Here is a 16440-nt window from a genome sequence, read left to right on the forward strand (position 1 = left end):
CCTCCAGGGGGGTTCTCTAGTGTCAGCCTTAGCTTCATTGAAAAGGTCTGTTTATCTCACATGCGCATTAGAAAGACAGATAAAGCCTCACAATCAATAACAACTGCGTTCTGATTAACTTAAAATAAATTATTCTCACAATTTATTTTGTCTCTTTTATTTCTCCATATCACATTACAGCCACTGACATTTATACATGTTATTGTGAAGTCATACTACTAAGAACCTAATAAAATTACAGTTAATTTTAAAATTGCACATGTGTACAATGTGCACAATTGCAGTACTGTGCAAAAATCTTGAGTCACGTGTCATTTTTCATATGTTTTGGTTCCAAGGAGGCAGATTTTCTTTTCTTTTTTTTTTTCTCTTTTAAATCTTAGCCTAACTCTTATCAGTCCAGTCCTTCTGTAGCTGACCACACAGTACTGTGCAAAAGTTTAGAGTTGCATATCTTTTTTTTCTCTGGGATTCCTTAAAGTCTTTCGAAGTCTTTTAATTTTTTTAGATTATTAGGCCACTTATAACTGACTATGAATCATTCAAGCAAAAGAAAGAAAAAAAAAAACATCATGCCAGTGTTGGATTCCCTTCTGTCTCCTTCGGGCCACCTGTGCCTCAATTTTATTCCACAACCTAGACATCCACATTACTCACACTCTCATAACACATACATGTAGGGCCTTGGAGGTGGGCATATTATACGCCATTCAGAGGACAGTCTGTGTATTCAACCTCACCTCTGGCGCTGGTGCCCACCTCTCAATTTTAAATACATGTAAACATTGAGGTTTCTTGGGAAGGGCTGTGCTGACACCTGCTGCTCTCTGGCAGGAAGCACCATGCCCTCCCGTGTTTTAAATGCACTTTAGAACAGCATGCAGCAACACTACATATCAGCGGGCGGAGGGAGGTATGGGGTCTTCACACACCCCCATTCTCTGTTAGCCATTGGGACGGAGGGGCTGGGAGGAGGAGTTGGCCATCCTGTTGGGGTCTGGGATGCAGGGCCTTTCTGCTACTGCGGAGCCGGGGACGGTGTGCTTGTCTCCACCCCAGGGAAAAGGGTAACATCTCCTGGGTCTAGGTGTGGGCAAGGGTACCTGGACCTGGGGTATAGAGTACATTTGGGGAGTGTGATTGTGTGCACAGTGTTCATTTGTTTCTGTCTCCGCGTTGGGTGAGTGCAGAGTACTTGTATATGTGTGCATGAGGGTGGGAATGCATGTTTGTGTCTGTGTGTGCCTGTTCGTCTGTGTCTATATGTCAGGTTGGATCTCAGACTCCACTTCTCTGGGAACATCTCAGGCCCTCCAAAGTATGGAGGCCTAACTCCCCTCACCACACTCCCTGCCAGTGGCTGATGCCCTCAGACGTCGGTGCATTGGTGATTCTTGGTGTCCGGGGCTAGGCGCTCAGGTATGTACCGGCTCACTTGCAGAGGCTGCTTGGCGGTACCTGGAACCCGTGGCTTGATTGGGCCCCTTCTGGGGGGGTGGGGGGCCCTCGAACCTCGGGCCTCCGGGCCTGGGGCTCGTCCACCTGGCGCAGCTGGCTGGCATGGATGCCCTTCCGCTGGGCTCTCGCACTCTGGGTGCCTCTGGATGTCTGGGGCCTGGATCTCCTCCATGCTTGCTTCATGCCCTGGGGCACGGGGCTATGGTTCCCCACACCCTCTAGCAGATCGTTACATGGAAAAAACCTTTTGAATACAAGCGCGCTCATCAACACAGGTGTACACACGGGTGTTTACTGTTCACAGACACAATTTGCACCTTTCTTGACTGCTACCTCAAAGAACATTGTGCGCTGTCGGCCTTGCATGCTGGATAATAACATTCGATATTTAGTATTTACTGTTATTTACACGTAGCTAGATTATTGCGATGGTGTTGTGTTTATTATGTTGCTCTCTTTTTCCCTTGTTTTCTCTTTTTTTCTTTTTTCTGCTCTCAACAGGTGATTTTTTTAAGTGCACTTTCTCACTGTCCCTCTTCCCCTGTTTTTCTTTCCCTCCCTCCCTCTCTTTCTTTCCTTCTCCCTTTCCTATACCCCAGTCATGTCTGTCCTGTCTGTAAAAACTGAAAATAAAATAAATAAATAATAATAACAAAGGTCAGTGGCCTGTATTTGTATAGCACTTTACTTAGTCCCTATGGACCCCAAAGCGCTTTACACTACATTCAGTCTTCCACCCATTCACACACACACTGGTGATGGCAAGCTACATTGTAGCCACAGCTGCCCTGGGGCGCACTGACAGAGGCGAGGCTGCCGGACACTGGCGCCACCGGGTCCTCTGACCACCACCAGTAAGCAACGGGTGAAGTGTTTAGGATTCCCTTAGGATTAAAGGGGCAATCTTTAGGATTGCCCCTTTAATGGACCAATATAGCAAGGCTGTGATGATCCACTTGGTAAAGTAAATCCGTTGGGCATCTTTCTTGGCCTTCAGACAATAATTCTGATGGCTAAAGAACCAGACGGGACAGGCAACAAAAAAAGAAAAAAAAAAGATATTGCAACATTTGTATCGCTACATAAATAAATGAGATAAAACTCAGTACTTACTTTTAAAGTTTACTCTTCAAAAGACATGAGATTTTTTTAAGTTTACTTTTTTTCTCCCAAGGAAAAAAAAAAACCTTCTTGGTGTTTGTCCGTGGTTGTCAAAAAGCTAGTTGGTTCATTAATGCCACCAACTGGCATGGAGTGTGGACCTGAATGTCAATTAAGAATTAGAGCCTATAGGATAATTAAATATAGCCTGATAACTTTTTTTCTTGAGTTATTTCACGTAAATCAATTGAATCTAGTCTATATATACCTAACTATATTTAGGTTTTGAATAAAAAAAGAAAAGAAAAATGCCAAAGATAACACCACAGCACTGAAACTCTCCTTTTTTCATTTTGTATTTTCTCATTATGGTTGAACAAATTTCCATGAAAATATTTTTGTCTAATCTATTGCTTTTGTCTTACAAATTTCTAAAATCTCTTGCTCCTTATGCAAAATATAAAGAAATGAGCAGTGGTTCAAGACATTGCATGATGCTGTTTACAGGCTATGTCTTACAATGATTACTGCAGCTTGGGCAAAGTCTAAAAGAAACACAGTTTCATAACATTTGCGCAATTTACAGATAAAAAGCATCAATATTGTTTATTCACATTTTACAGAAGAAAATACCATCTATCTATTCCATCACAGAAACAAAGTAAAACACTGTAATCAACAATACTAAAGGAAACCTGAGTATAGCAAAGAAAAAGTACGGTGTATAAATGCAGCACACTTGACTTTGCAGCTTTTCTCAAAAGCAACATTCCACCCAAGAAACCTCCAGATAATGTGTGTCAGTTTGTGGACGTAAACACAGCGATCATTTAATTTATTCTCTGCAATGTCAGCTTTACAGAAGCATTAATCCTCATTTTTTAAGTTCTTTTATTTTCAAAGTATAATAGTATTCTTTTAATTTTAAAACCTTTAGTTCCATTTTTACTTTTTCCCTCTTCAGTTGATCAAGATCCAAACCAGAGCTGGCTGAGGGCCCAGGTGATGGGGCCTCTGACATGTCCGCACTGCGAGTAAAAAAACGCTTGTTTATGGAATTTTTTTTTCATATTTTTTGTCTTGAAAGAAAACATATTCTTACCAAGCAAGTTTTGCACAGGAAAATTAAGCTAATTCTAGGAAAATATGTCTTTTTCTTAATAAAATATTTCAGCTCATCTTGAGCTTTATTTACCAGTTACAGGCTACACTGCAAAAACAGCTCTACTTAAAATAAGCCAGATTTTCTTAAATTGACAAAATTGTCTTGTTTTGAGAAAAAAATCTGCCAATGGCGTAAGTTAAAGTTGTTTGGCTAAGGTCATTAAAACTAGAAAATTAATCTAACCTTACCCAATTCTGATCGTGGTTCTGATTCTTGAAATAAGAAAAATAATCATTCTTATTCTGGAAGAATAACATTATCTTTCTTATTTCAAGAGTATGGAAAGGCCTGTAATGGCCTGTAATAAATTAAACACAATTAAACACTAAAGTAAGGAAATAATTTCTGAAAACAGCTTGTTGAAGAAAGCATAATACTCATTATAGGTAAAGATTTTTTTTTAATAAGGATGTCTTAATAAGGTTGTCAGGGTGTCTTTCCTTGAAATAAGTCACATTTTCTTAAATTAATCCTAAATTTTAGACAGTTTTGTCTAATTAAAATGTATAAATCAGTTAGATGCATGATAGATAGAAAATGTCTTCAATCTTCAAACATCTGAAACAAGCCCTATAAACTGCAATAGCCAACAGCTTGGCTAAAGCACCAGTATGACGCACACTGCTCTCTTTTTCTTTCTACATCTATCAGTTGAACAAAGGAAGACACGTGATTAAGGATTCTAGCCAAGCAACTTTTACTGACCCTATTGGCAGATTTTTTTCTCAAAACAAGACAGTTTTGTCACATTTAGGAATATTGGGCTTATTTCAAGAAGAGCTGTTTTTGCAGAAATAAATGCGGTTAAAAAAAACTTTTAATACTGTGAATAAATGATAAATCTTTGCCTAAATGATATGACAGCTACATCTTACCTCATCTGTGGTCTCATGGATTGTACTTCAGTTACACTGTGGCCAGAGAAGTGCACCTCTGTATGTTGATGGTCATCTGACACAGCCCGGGGTTCAGAAAACATATTGGAAAAAAAAAAAAAAAAAAAGAAACACACACACAGGTTTTTTTGCTTCTCTTGCTTTTTGATTACTGTGTTTGAGGCCACCACTGACATCAGATCCTGAATTTACAATTTCTCTTTCATTTTCAGGCCCTGCCATCTCTTCATTTCCATCATCATTTGTGTACACACACACACACACACACACACACACACACACACACACACACACACACACACGCACGTCTGGTTTGCTATCCTCATGGGGACATCCCATTGACATAAGGCTTTCCCTAGCTGCTTACTCTAACAATCAAAAATGAATGCCTAACCCTAAACCTAACCACAACCCAATTGTAACCCTGACACTAAAACCACATTTTGAGTGTGAGGCCTTCAACCCTGTGGGGACCAGGATTTTAGTCCCCACCAGCATAGTAAATTTCAGATTTACAGATTTCCAATTTTCAAATGGGATTTTTACTTTCTCCACTACAAAAAATTGATAAATTCATAGGCACAAAACAACAACAACAACAAAACACAAATGCAGAATTTTTAGTGTTTGAAGAACTCACTGAGTTTCTCTTCAGGTTCTTGCTTAACATTCAGCTGTTTGATTGCTGTGTTTTTTGCCACATTTTTGGAATTCCCACTGACTTCAGATGTTGGCATGTCAGGATGATGTGTAGTCTTCTGTTTCAAAGACAACCAAGAATATATTAGTATCCTTTTTTATTATTTCTTTTGAAAGGTAAGTTTGGACAGAGAAAAACAAAACAGGAAAATAATATGCAGTTTTATTATGAAAATCATTTTGAGCAAGATTCAGTTTAATCCAATTTTATTTATATAGCACCAAACTATGAAAACAGTCGGCTCAATGTGCTTTATATTGTACAGACCCTACAATAATACACAGAAAACACCAACAATTAGACAATCCCATATGAGCAAGTGATTTAATGACAGGGGTGTTTTAATTATCTTTATTTTGAATGGTAAGTTTTTAATAAAATACAGTCTTACCTCAGGAAGGCTATTAACGATACCCTTTACTTCTTTGATATTCACTGCAGGTTTCCCAGGTGTTGAAATTGTGCTGGTTGTTGTCTTCTCTGAAAAAAGAAAAGTGATTAAAACATGAGCATGTGCACTTTGGGATTATTAGAATTAGATTCATGTTGATGTTCAGTCTGATCTTCAGCAGGTCATCTTGTCCATGTCTCCATGTATGTATTGAGTTGCTGTATTGAATTGGCTGATTAGATATTTTAATTAATGAGCAGTTGGACGGGTATACCAAAAAAGTTTTTTAAAAAACATGGCTGGATAGTATCTTTTGAAAAGTACAACTATTCATTACAGAACACACCTGATCTGTTTTGAATACAAAGACATGGGGAAATAATATTTATTCAAAAAGCAAACAAAACTACTATAATAGTTAGCTGGGCGTACATAATAATAATAATAATAATAATAATAATAATAGATTGCATTTATATACCACTTTTAGGGGCCCTCAAAGTGCTTTACAATTCCACTAATCAGTCACTCTCACATTCACACACTGGTGGAGGCAGCTACAGTTGTAGCCACAGCTGCCTTGGGGCAGACTGACAGAAGCGAGGCTGCCATATCGCGCCATCAGCCCCTCTAGCCATCATCAGTAGGCGGTAGGTGAAGTGTCTTGCCCAAGGACACAACGACCAAGACTGTCTGATTACAAGACGAACTGCCAACTCTTGAGCCACGAACGCCCCAAATGTACTAAAATATTTGTAAATGCTGACATAAAGTAAGAAAAGCTCTTAAAGGACAACCTTGAAACTTGTAGAAAATAGACTGAAACTGTTTTTGTTCTACGTCAACAAAAAATACACAAAATAGAAGCTCAACACAATATTCAAGTGCTTTTAGTGTTTGAATAACTCACTCAGTTTCTCTTCAGGTTGTTTCTTAACATTCAGCTGTTTGATTGCTGTGTTTTGTGCCACATCTCTGTTATTTCCACTGACTTCAGATCTTGGCATGTCAGGATGATGTGTAGTCTTCTGTTTTAAAAACAAAGAAGAATATTTTAGTATTTATTGTGAATAATTGGACTGTATTGGGTAAAAGCTTACATTTGTAATTTGCTTTGTATGTCATGCTGAACCATAGTATTTGCCACATTTCTAGCTTGATGACGGTGCTGGTGTAGAGTAATCTCAGATCAGTGACATATTCAAAACATCCAGCAATGTAAAGCACAGTGAATCATTTAAATAAAATAATTTATCTTGCCTCAGAAGGGATGTTAACAATACCCTTTACTTCTTTCATCTGTAATGCATGTTTTCCAGGTGTTGGAATTGCACTTGTTACTCTGTCTGAAAAAAGAGGAAGAGTTATTTTCATACACAAACAAGGTCTTTGTTATCCAAACATACCAATAAGAAATATATTGGAAATGTCACCTATGATACCATTGCTGCCAGTATGGTTAGAGGCAACAGCAGGCACAGTCTCTTCCTCATCATTATCACTTTCTTCATCCTCATCTTCCTCAGTGCTAGGCTCATAATCACAAACAACATCTTCATCCATATGCTCATCTTCTTGTTCTTCATCTTCATCTTGATCTTTAACACGATCTTCCTTGTGTTCTTATACAAAAGGAATATAAATGTTTAAAATATTACCATGTACACTGAGATTTTCATAACTAGTTCTGAGCTAATGCATACTCCTTTTTCTGAACTTCCTTGGTATATTTTTAAAGGTTTTAAAACAACTGATTAAAAATAATACTACAATGTTTGCATGCTTTTGATTAATATTTTTCAAAGTTCTCTGGTTTTGGGGTATGATAGAAGGAACAGCAGACAATAGAAGAGCAAAGAAAATAGATTGCAACCGGATTTCTACTACTTCTACAAAAAATGCACAAAATAGAAGTTCAACATTCAAGTGCTTTTAGTGTTTGAACAACTCACTCAGTTCCTCTTGGGGTTCTTTCTTAACATTCAGCTGTTTGATTGCTGTGTTTGTTGCCACATCTCTGTTATTTCCACTGACTTCAGATCTTGTCGTGTCAGGATGATGTCTAGTCTTCTGGTGCAAAGATAGTCAATTATATATTAGTACCCTTATTTATAATTTCTTTTGAATGGTAAGTTTGGATGGAGTAAAAGTAGATCAGGAAAATAATATGCAGTTTTATTATGAAAATCATTTTGAGCAAAATTCAATTTAATCAATTTCTATTCATATAGCAACAAACCATAAAAACATTCACCTCAAGTTGGACAGTTTTATTTTGAAAGCAATTTTAAACAAGATCCGTTTGAAACACATGTTCAAGTGTGAGGCATTGGTTGAAAATAAATTAGAAATATCTTTAACACACAATGGAACACTGTCAGTCATGGATTGGCCGCCCCACAGCTTTGACCTCAACATTAGTGAAGCAGTGTGGGATCATCTTGTCAGAGAACAGAACAGAAGGCAGCCAACATCCAAAGAAGAGCTTTGAATGTCCTTCAAAAAGCCTGGAGAACTATTCCTGCTTCTCTCCACCCCAGGGAAAAAGGTAACACTACCTGGGTGTGGGCGCAGTTTCCCCCTCCAGGGGCAAGGGTACCTAGATCTGGGGCTTAGAGTACGCTTGGGGAGTGTGATTGTGTGTACAGTGTCTATTTATGTCTGTCTCCACGTTGGGTGAGTGCTGAGTAATTGCATATGAGAGCATGATGGTGGGAATGGATGTTTGTATCTGTGTGTGCCTGTTTGTTTGTGTCTATATGTCAGGTTGGGTATCAGACGCCACCTCTCTAGGGACATCTCAGGCCAGTGGCAGATGCCCTCAGACATCGGTGCATTGGTGCTTCATTGAGTCCGGGGATGGGCGTCCAGGTATGCACCGGCTCACTCCTGGTGGCTGCTTGTCGAGGCCTGGAGCCTGGGGCTCACTTGGGCCTCTTCAGGGGTGAGGTGCCCTCGGCCTCTCAGCCTGGGGCTCAGTCGATCTGGCACAGCTGGCTGCCGGCGGAGCTCACGGGCACGTCACTGCAACCCCCCCGGTTTCTGCTCCACAGCTGCTGAGTGACCCCTCATCTGGGGCTCTCCTCAGCTCTTTCTGGGATAGTGGCGCAGCTGCCCCTCTGTTGGTCTTCTTTGGTCTCTTGTGCTCTGAGGGCCTCTGAATGTCTGGAGCCTTTATCTCCTCCATACCTGCTTCATGCCCAGGAGGACGGGGCTGTGGCTCCCCCACACCCTCTAGCAGATCATTACATGAAGGAACCTGTTACATACAAGCGTGCTCATGCTCACAGGTGTACACACGGGTGCTCACACACACACACACAAACTACACCCTTTTTGGCTCCTACCCCAAAGCACACTGTGTGCTGTCAATCCTACATGCTGCACAATAACAATATTTAGTATTTACTGTTATATTCACATAGATCATCGCGATGATGTTGTTTATTATATTGCACTTTTTTTTGCTTGTTTTCTCTTTTTTCTTTCTCAACAGGTGATCCAGGTGATTGATATGTATTTTTTGTCTGCTTATTTTGTTGGTTTTTGTTTTTTGCTCTTTATCTCCTTCCCTCTTCCCCGCTGTTTTTCTTTCCCTCTTTCTTTCTCCCCTTTCTTTTCCCCAGTCAAGTCTGTCCCATATTTAGCAAGTGAAAATACAATAAAATAAACAATAAAAGCAAAGGTGAATCAAATAGACCAATACGGCAAGGCTGGGATGGTCCATTTGGTAAACTAAATCCATTGGGCATCTTTCTTCGCCTTTAGACAATAATTCTGATGGCAGAAGAACCAAACGGGACAGGCAAAAAAAAAAAAGAAAAAAAAAAAAGACAATGCTGGATTAAAAGATAAAAGTAATTTTGAATCAGCTGTATTTTCATGAGGGTGGAAACTACCAGCACTGTAAAGTGCTGTAAAATATTTTGAAGAAACTTCCTCCATCTTACCTCAGGAAGGCTATTAACGATACCATAAGCTTCTTTAATCTTCAGGGCAAGTTTCCCAGGTATTGAAATTGTGCTTGTTGTTGTCTTCTCTGAAAAAAGAAAAGTAATTAAAATATGAGCATGTGCACTTTGGGATTATTAGAATTAGTTTGATGTTCAGTCTGATCTTCAGCAGATCATCTTGTCCATGTCTCCATGTCTTCATTGAGTTGCTCTCATGTGATTGGCTGGTTAGATTTTTTCATTAATGAGCAACTGGACAGCTGTTGTCCTACTGGGAGACTTCAATGCTCACGTGGGCATCGACAGAGAGACCTGGAGGAGCGTGACTGAGGAACGGCCTCCTGGATCTGAACCCGAGCAGCTGACAGGTACCGACAGGCCAAGTGGAATGCGGTGCAGGCAGTAGCTGAAGCAAAAACTTGAGTCTGGGAGGAGTTCGGAGAGGCCATGGAAAAAGACTTTCAGACCGCCTCGAACAGATTCTGGCAAACCGTCAGGTCACTTAGGGGGGGAAAGTGGTGCTCTACCCACACTGTGTATAGTGCAGGTGGAGCACTGCTGACTTCGACTGTGAAAATTGTCGGGCGGTGGAAGGAATACTTCGAGGACCTCCTCGAAGTTGCCAATGTCCGGGGGCGAGGTCACTGAGGAAGTCAAAAAGCTCCTTGGTGGCAGAGCCCCTAGGGTGGTCGAGGTCTGCCACGCGTTCCTGAAGGCTCTGGATGTTGTAGATGACATGCCTCTACAATTTTGCGTGAAGATCAGGGGCAGTACCCCTGGACTGGCAGACCGGGTTGGTTCCCATCTTTAAGAAAGGGAACTGGAAAGTGTGCTCCAACTATAGGGGGATCACAGTCCTCAGCCTACCTGGGAAGCTCTCTGCCATGGTGCTGGAAGGAGAGTTTGTCCTTTAGTCTAACCTTGGATACAGGAGGAACAATGCTATTTTTGTTCTGGTTGTGGAACACTGGATCCGCTCTTTATCCTCTCAAGGATACTTGAGGGTGCATGGGAGTTTGCCCAACCAGTCTACATGTGTTTTATGGACTTGGAGAAGGCATTCGACCATATCCCTCTGTGTAACCTGTGGGGGTACTCCGGGAATATGGGGTGTCTGGCCCATTGCTACCCGCCATTCAATCCTGATACAACAGTTGCAAGAGGTTTGTCCGCATAGCCGGTAATAAGTTGGACTCGTTCCTGTGGGTGATGTCACTGATTCTGTTTGTAATTTTTATGGACAGAATTTCTAGGCACAGCCAAGTAGCAGAAGGCTACGAAAGAGGGTCTAAGAGTAGAGCAGGAAAGGAGCCAGCTGAGGTGGTTCATGCGTCTGACAAAGATGCCTCCTAGACGGGTGAGGTGTTCCGGCCATGTTCCACCAGGAGGAGGCCCCAGGGCAGACCCAGGACACATTGGAGAGATTATATCTCTTGGCTGGCCTGGGAAAGCCTTCGTGTTCTCTCAGACAAGCTGGAGGAGGTGACAGGGGAGAGGAAGGTCTGGGTTTCTCTGCTTGGGCTGCTTCCCCCGTGACCTGGCCCCGGATAAGTGGAAGAAGATGGATGGATGGATGGATGGATGGATGGGACAGGTGTACCAAATAAAATGGCTGTTTAGTGTCTTTTGGAAAGTAAATAATACTTATTCAAACTGCAAACAAAACTACTATAGTAGTTATCTGTGTGGACACATGTGCTAAAACATTTGTAAATGTAAAAATGTAAATCAAGTGCTTTTAGTGTTTGAATAACTCACTCAGTTTCTCTTCAGGTTGTTTCTTAACATTCAGCTGTTTGATTGCTGTGTTTTTTGCCACATCTCTGTTATTTCCAATGACTTCAGATCTTGGCATGTCAGGATGATGTGTACTCTTCTGTTTTAAAAACAATGAAGAATATTTTAGTATTTATTATGAATAATTGGACTGGATGGGGTAAAGCATACATTTGTAATTTTGTATGTCATGCTGAACCATAGTATTTGCCACATTTCTAGCTTAATGACGGTGCTGGTGTAGAGTAATCTCAGATCAGTGACATATTCAAAACTTCCAGCAATGTAAAGTACAGTGAATCATTTAAATAAAATAATCTGTCTTGCCTCAGGAGGGATGTTAACAATACCCTTTACTTCTTTCATCATAGGTGTTACACTCGCTGAAAAAAGAGGAAGAGTTATTTTCATACACAAACAAGGTCTTTGTTATCCAAACATACCAATAGGAAATATATTGGAAATGTCACCTTTGATACCAGTGCTGCCAGTATGGTTAGAGGGAACAGCAGGCACAGTCTCATCTTTATCATTATCATCTTCTTCATCCTCATCTTCCTCAGTGCTAGGCTCATCGTTACCGACATCAACTGCATCCATATCCTCATCTTCCTCTTCTCCATCGTCATCTATATCTTTAACATGATCTTCCGCACTCTCTTCTTCAGAAGAAGAGATAGAAATCTGTGTAGCTTCTTTATCTTCCCATTTATCTGCCCATACATCATCTTCATCCATATCCTCATCATCCTCTTCTCCATCCTCATTTTCTGTCGCGTCCGGGGTGGCAGACGTGTGGAGTTGAAGATAGGGCTCAAAATGCAGCAGCTCTGATGCAGGTGAGTATTTATTGAACAGGACTAGATACAAACAGAAGTGGCAGGTGAACATTAAACTGGAAAACCTAAACTGGGCAAAACTAACAAAACAAACCAGAACGAAGATGCAGGGAGGTATGGGGAAATACACAGAGAGACGGACGGCGAGACGCAGGAAGACCAAGGGGAACAACACAGACGAACCAGCAACTAACAGAGGCAGACATGAGGTTTAAATACACAGAAGGATAACGAGGGAATGAGACACAAAAGGAGGGCACAGCTGGGAGTAATTCGACCTGACAAGACAGGGGAAAAGTAACCTGAACACACTGAGATCAGACACGGACCTTCAAAGTAAAACAGGAAACACATACACGTAATGACATAACACACCAACTTAACACAGACTGGGGGACACAGAACATAGGAACATGAACCATGAAACAGAAGAGTACCACCCAAGGTACCCAAAACCACAGAATAATAATGAACTAAAACATAAACACGGAGTCACAGACTCCGGACCATGACATCTTCATTATGAACTTCCTTGTAATATTCTTTCAAGAAATAGAAATGTTTAAAATATAACAACGTAAACTTAGATTTTTGTAACTTTTTCTCAGTTTCAATTCAATTTTCACACAAGTGCCGTATTGCGGGATTACAACAATAGAAGAACAAAAAAAAATACAGTTATCATTACGGAATAGTTAAAGGTAAGTGGCGTGGCACAAACTTGATACGGGTAGAAGTTAAAATCTAATTTGTTTCGAAGGCTAGCTTAAACAGGTGGATTTTTAAACGTGACTTGAAATATTGAATGAATTCCGATGGACGGACATCAATCGCCAGGCTATTCCAAAGTTTAGGTGGAGCAATAGCAAAAGCACAATGCCCCCTAGTCTTTCATCTGGACATTGGTTGCACTAAGAGCCACTGATTAGAGGATCTAAGTGCTCTCTTGGGGGTATATAGGTCAAGGAGGTCGATTAAGTAGCTGGGCGCCAAGTTATTTAAAATTTAAAAGTGTACAAAAGGATTTCAAAAACAATACGGTATTTGCCAGTGAAGGTTGGCTTAGACAGGTGTAATATGATCAAGTTGCAGGCGTTGGATGAGGGAAAGTTGGAGGCCGAGATAAAGAGAATTGCAACTCTTTTTTTCTCAACTTCTGTAGGGTATTTGTCAAAACTACTGAAGTTTTGAAAGAGCTTATTAAAAATATTACAATAATGTTTGCATGCTTTTGGTTCATATTCTCAAACATTCTCTGGTTTTGAGGCACAGATAGAAGAAAGAGCAGACAAACCTGTTAAGAGGTCCTGGGACTCAAGGTCTGATGATTGTCGTTTTCTTTTTTTTTGTCTATATCCTGTAGTGGTTAGGTAACCTCTCTGTGATAAGTTAATTCAACAGTTTATTTAGTGAAATCAGATTTTTGTAGATTCACAGAAATGCAAAAAAAAAAAAAAAGTACCTTGAACCAATAGTGCAGAGGAGCTTTCTTGTGGTAAATAGATGACTTCCATTTTCTACATGAATCTTTTCCTGCAAGCTTCTCAAACTCAGGTGGACTGTAAAAGGAGCCTTCAAACTCAATACAATCCTTACCTATAGTTATAAAGAAAAACGTAATCGTTTTAATGAAAAATTATTTATTTATTTATTTATATATTTATTTATTTATTTATTTATTTATATATTTCACTGTATGTACAAAAATAGAAAAGGAAAGACTGGTAAGAAAGGTAAGACTGTACTTACCTTTTCCCAACTTCTCTACATCCATCCAACCCTTTTTGTCTCCACATTTTACACGCCAGAGGTCTGTTTTTTGCAACACCAAAAAAAAGGAAGAAGTAATTTCTCCATTAAAAAAATAATGTAAATGTATTTTCATGGTCAATTTACAATGTACTAATAATTTGCAATTGTAGAGGTTGTATAAAGAGAGATGCCAGTTGTGGGAGTATTTCCTACTTTCATTGTAATAGTTGTGATAATGCAAATATTTATAATTCAATTCAGTTTTATTTATATAGCACCAAATCACAACAACAGGTACAGACCCTGCAATAATACAGAGAAAACCCCAAAAATCAGATAACCCCTTATGAGCAAGCACTTTGGTGACAGTGGCAAAGAAAAACAAGAAGACCCGGGCAGAACCAGGCACAGAGAGGGTCAGCCATTCTGCCATATCTGCCAAAATCATGCAATCACGGAAGATAATTTTAATGTAATTATGCATGTCTTTATCTGAAGGAACAAAAGAAAGGCAGTTTCATTTAGGCATATATATCATATATATGCATTTAACAACTAGGAGGACAATAGAGAATAGGAAGTACCCTCAAAACTGCCATGTCTCATTATAGCCTGCAACATCAACAGCTTCAGAAAAATTCTACTGCGTACACAGAAATATATTTTAAATAAATAGATCTTCAGGGTAAAATGACCCGAAGGACTTACTCTTGTCATCTTTCTCATCCGTGACTCTCTTTCTTTTCTTCAGGCTAGTTCTTCCTTCTTCCATTTTGTAATTTTAATCTATCAACACAGATAAATAAAAAAGTTTTTTTTTTTCAAATATATGCACCACACTATATGTGGCACTTTTTATATGAGATAAATCTTGCATTTTCTATTAGCTTTTAACATTTTAATCTAATTGTAAGTAATTCTGTTGTTCCTCTGTGGGTGACAGGAAGGAAGGAAAAGCAATGAGACTGAAAACATCTGAATACAAAGATGAAGACTCTTACCACGTACTTTTACCCATATTATCCATATAGCTTAGCCGTTTAGACTTAACTGCTATCACTATCCAAATCAACAAATCTACTGTATACACAAATGCCCCTTATATAGATATGTGTGTGTGCATGTATATGTATAAACAAAGTTACATTCTGTAATTACAGTAACACTAAGGTCTATAACATCAGAAACCACAGGAGAGCAAATAGACAGCACATCTTTGCACAAGTTCTAGCAATCATACATCCGTTATCCATGTATAAAAACACTATATATTACTTAAAAAAAAAAAAAAAAGAACAGAGAGGCGAAACACCAGAATAGGGACTTACCTGTGTCGCCGACTAGATAGCAGATGATGTTCCAGAACAGGAAAATGAAACTTAACTTTTCAGTTACACTGGAAAAAATAAACACGCCCAGTCGTTAAGGTGTGTACATTGACTTCCGGTAAAGACGGCAAGTTTTACAGGTAAGACGATTTAAACTGACATTTACAGTCGCTATTTATATATGGAGAGAAACCTAAAAAAAGGGCAAGTGCACGTACGGTATGATTTACAAATGTGTATAATATGTATAATTTTGAGACAAACTTCACACTGCCAGCTTCGCCGAGATCCGCAAACTTGAGCTGTGTTCATGTCCTAGTGTAAAACTGGGACATTTGAGGTTCCTCCGTATACCTGCATTTTGTTTATTTATTTATTCAAATAAAGTGGTCGTCCCTTTTTCTAAATACAGCAGAAAATATAATTTACCAATTACAGACAGTACACAGTTGCCTATATAATAATCTGCTGCTGCATGCTGGACGATCTTCCGCTGGGAAAAGTCAGTCAATGCGCGGTTGCAGAACACAATGGATGCACATCACTGTGGATCATCCTCTGGAGCAAACATATGCTAACTAATCTCTTTATATTTCTGAATATAAATATAATCCAGGTAACGTGGAATAACACTGATGTTAATTGACCTTTCTCTACTTAAAGCAGGCTAACATTAATGTTAGCATAATAAATAACTAAGGACATTTGAGTGTGTAACAGGTGAGTGTCTGTAATTGGTAAATCTATGTTTTCTAGTAAAGTGGCCAAGAGCTATTCTGTTTATTTAGAAAAGAAACGTCTGGAAGTGATAGCAGTTATGTAAAATGAACTGTTGTGACCGGTCGGAATTAGCTCATGATAACTTCATAAATCTTGCCTTTTAGTTATTTAGGAGTTAATTTATTTAATAGTAATAGTAAAGGAGGGGCAAGATGTCTAGGCAGGATGGCACACCTCTTCAGTGAAGTAGGTGAAATTCTCCTATATGTAAATGGAATTAACAAAATATCCACAAAAACACTTAAAAACTATTTATATGCATCATTGCCTCTTCTAAGAAAACAAACAGAAGCTGAGTTTT

At 39.4% G+C, this 16440-nt stretch overlaps 1 protein-coding gene across 2 annotated transcripts; it reads right to left on the bottom strand.

Moving 5' to 3' along the window:
* Positions 1 to 3138: 3138 nt before the first annotated feature.
* LOC147332208 (uncharacterized) lies at positions 3139 to 15427 on the bottom strand. Of its 2 annotated transcripts, none has more exons than XM_086288656.1 (17): positions 15360 to 15427; positions 14740 to 14817; positions 14029 to 14091; positions 13742 to 13875; positions 13574 to 13658; positions 11911 to 12300; positions 11768 to 11823; positions 11423 to 11540; positions 9662 to 9750; positions 7664 to 7781; positions 7154 to 7333; positions 6972 to 7057; positions 6622 to 6739; positions 5712 to 5800; positions 5261 to 5378; positions 4600 to 4675; positions 3139 to 3587 (listed from the first exon to the last, which is right to left on the bottom strand). In XM_086288656.1, exons 2-17 carry the CDS (start codon positions 14801 to 14803, stop codon positions 3434 to 3436), a joined length of 1938 nt encoding a protein of 645 aa, XP_086144782.1. In that variant the 5' UTR covers positions 14804 to 14817; positions 15360 to 15427; the 3' UTR covers positions 3139 to 3433. The 2 variants fall into 2 exon arrangements, with proteins under 2 accessions (XP_086144782.1, XP_086144781.1); XM_086288655.1 differs by having other exon boundaries at positions 7145 to 7333.
* Between the last annotated feature and the right edge of the window lie 1013 nt (positions 15428 to 16440).

Source organism: Aulonocara sp. 'chitande type north' Nkhata Bay, linkage group LG4 (genome assembly GCF_057382095.1).
Source record: "Aulonocara sp. 'chitande type north' Nkhata Bay isolate Kocher_YH1m ecotype deep benthic linkage group LG4, A_spYH_male_GT1.1, whole genome shotgun sequence".
Classification (NCBI taxonomy): Eukaryota; Metazoa; Chordata; class Actinopteri; order Cichliformes; family Cichlidae; genus Aulonocara; species Aulonocara sp. 'chitande type north' Nkhata Bay.

Excerpts from the sequence above, each read along its gene's own strand:
- LOC147332208 (XM_086288655.1), bottom strand. The coding sequence starts at position 14,803 with ATGGAAGAAGGAAGAACTAGCCTGAAGAAAAGAAAGAGAGTCACGGAT. Across the intron at positions 11,541-11,767 it reads TTGTTAACATCCCTCCTGAG|AAGAGTACACATCATCCTGA; the intron begins GCAAGACAGATT and ends TTTTTAAAACAG. Across the intron at positions 3,588-4,599 it reads TCCATGAGACCACAGATGAG|TGCGGACATGTCAGAGGCCC; the intron begins GTAAGATGTAGC and ends TTTTACTCGCAG.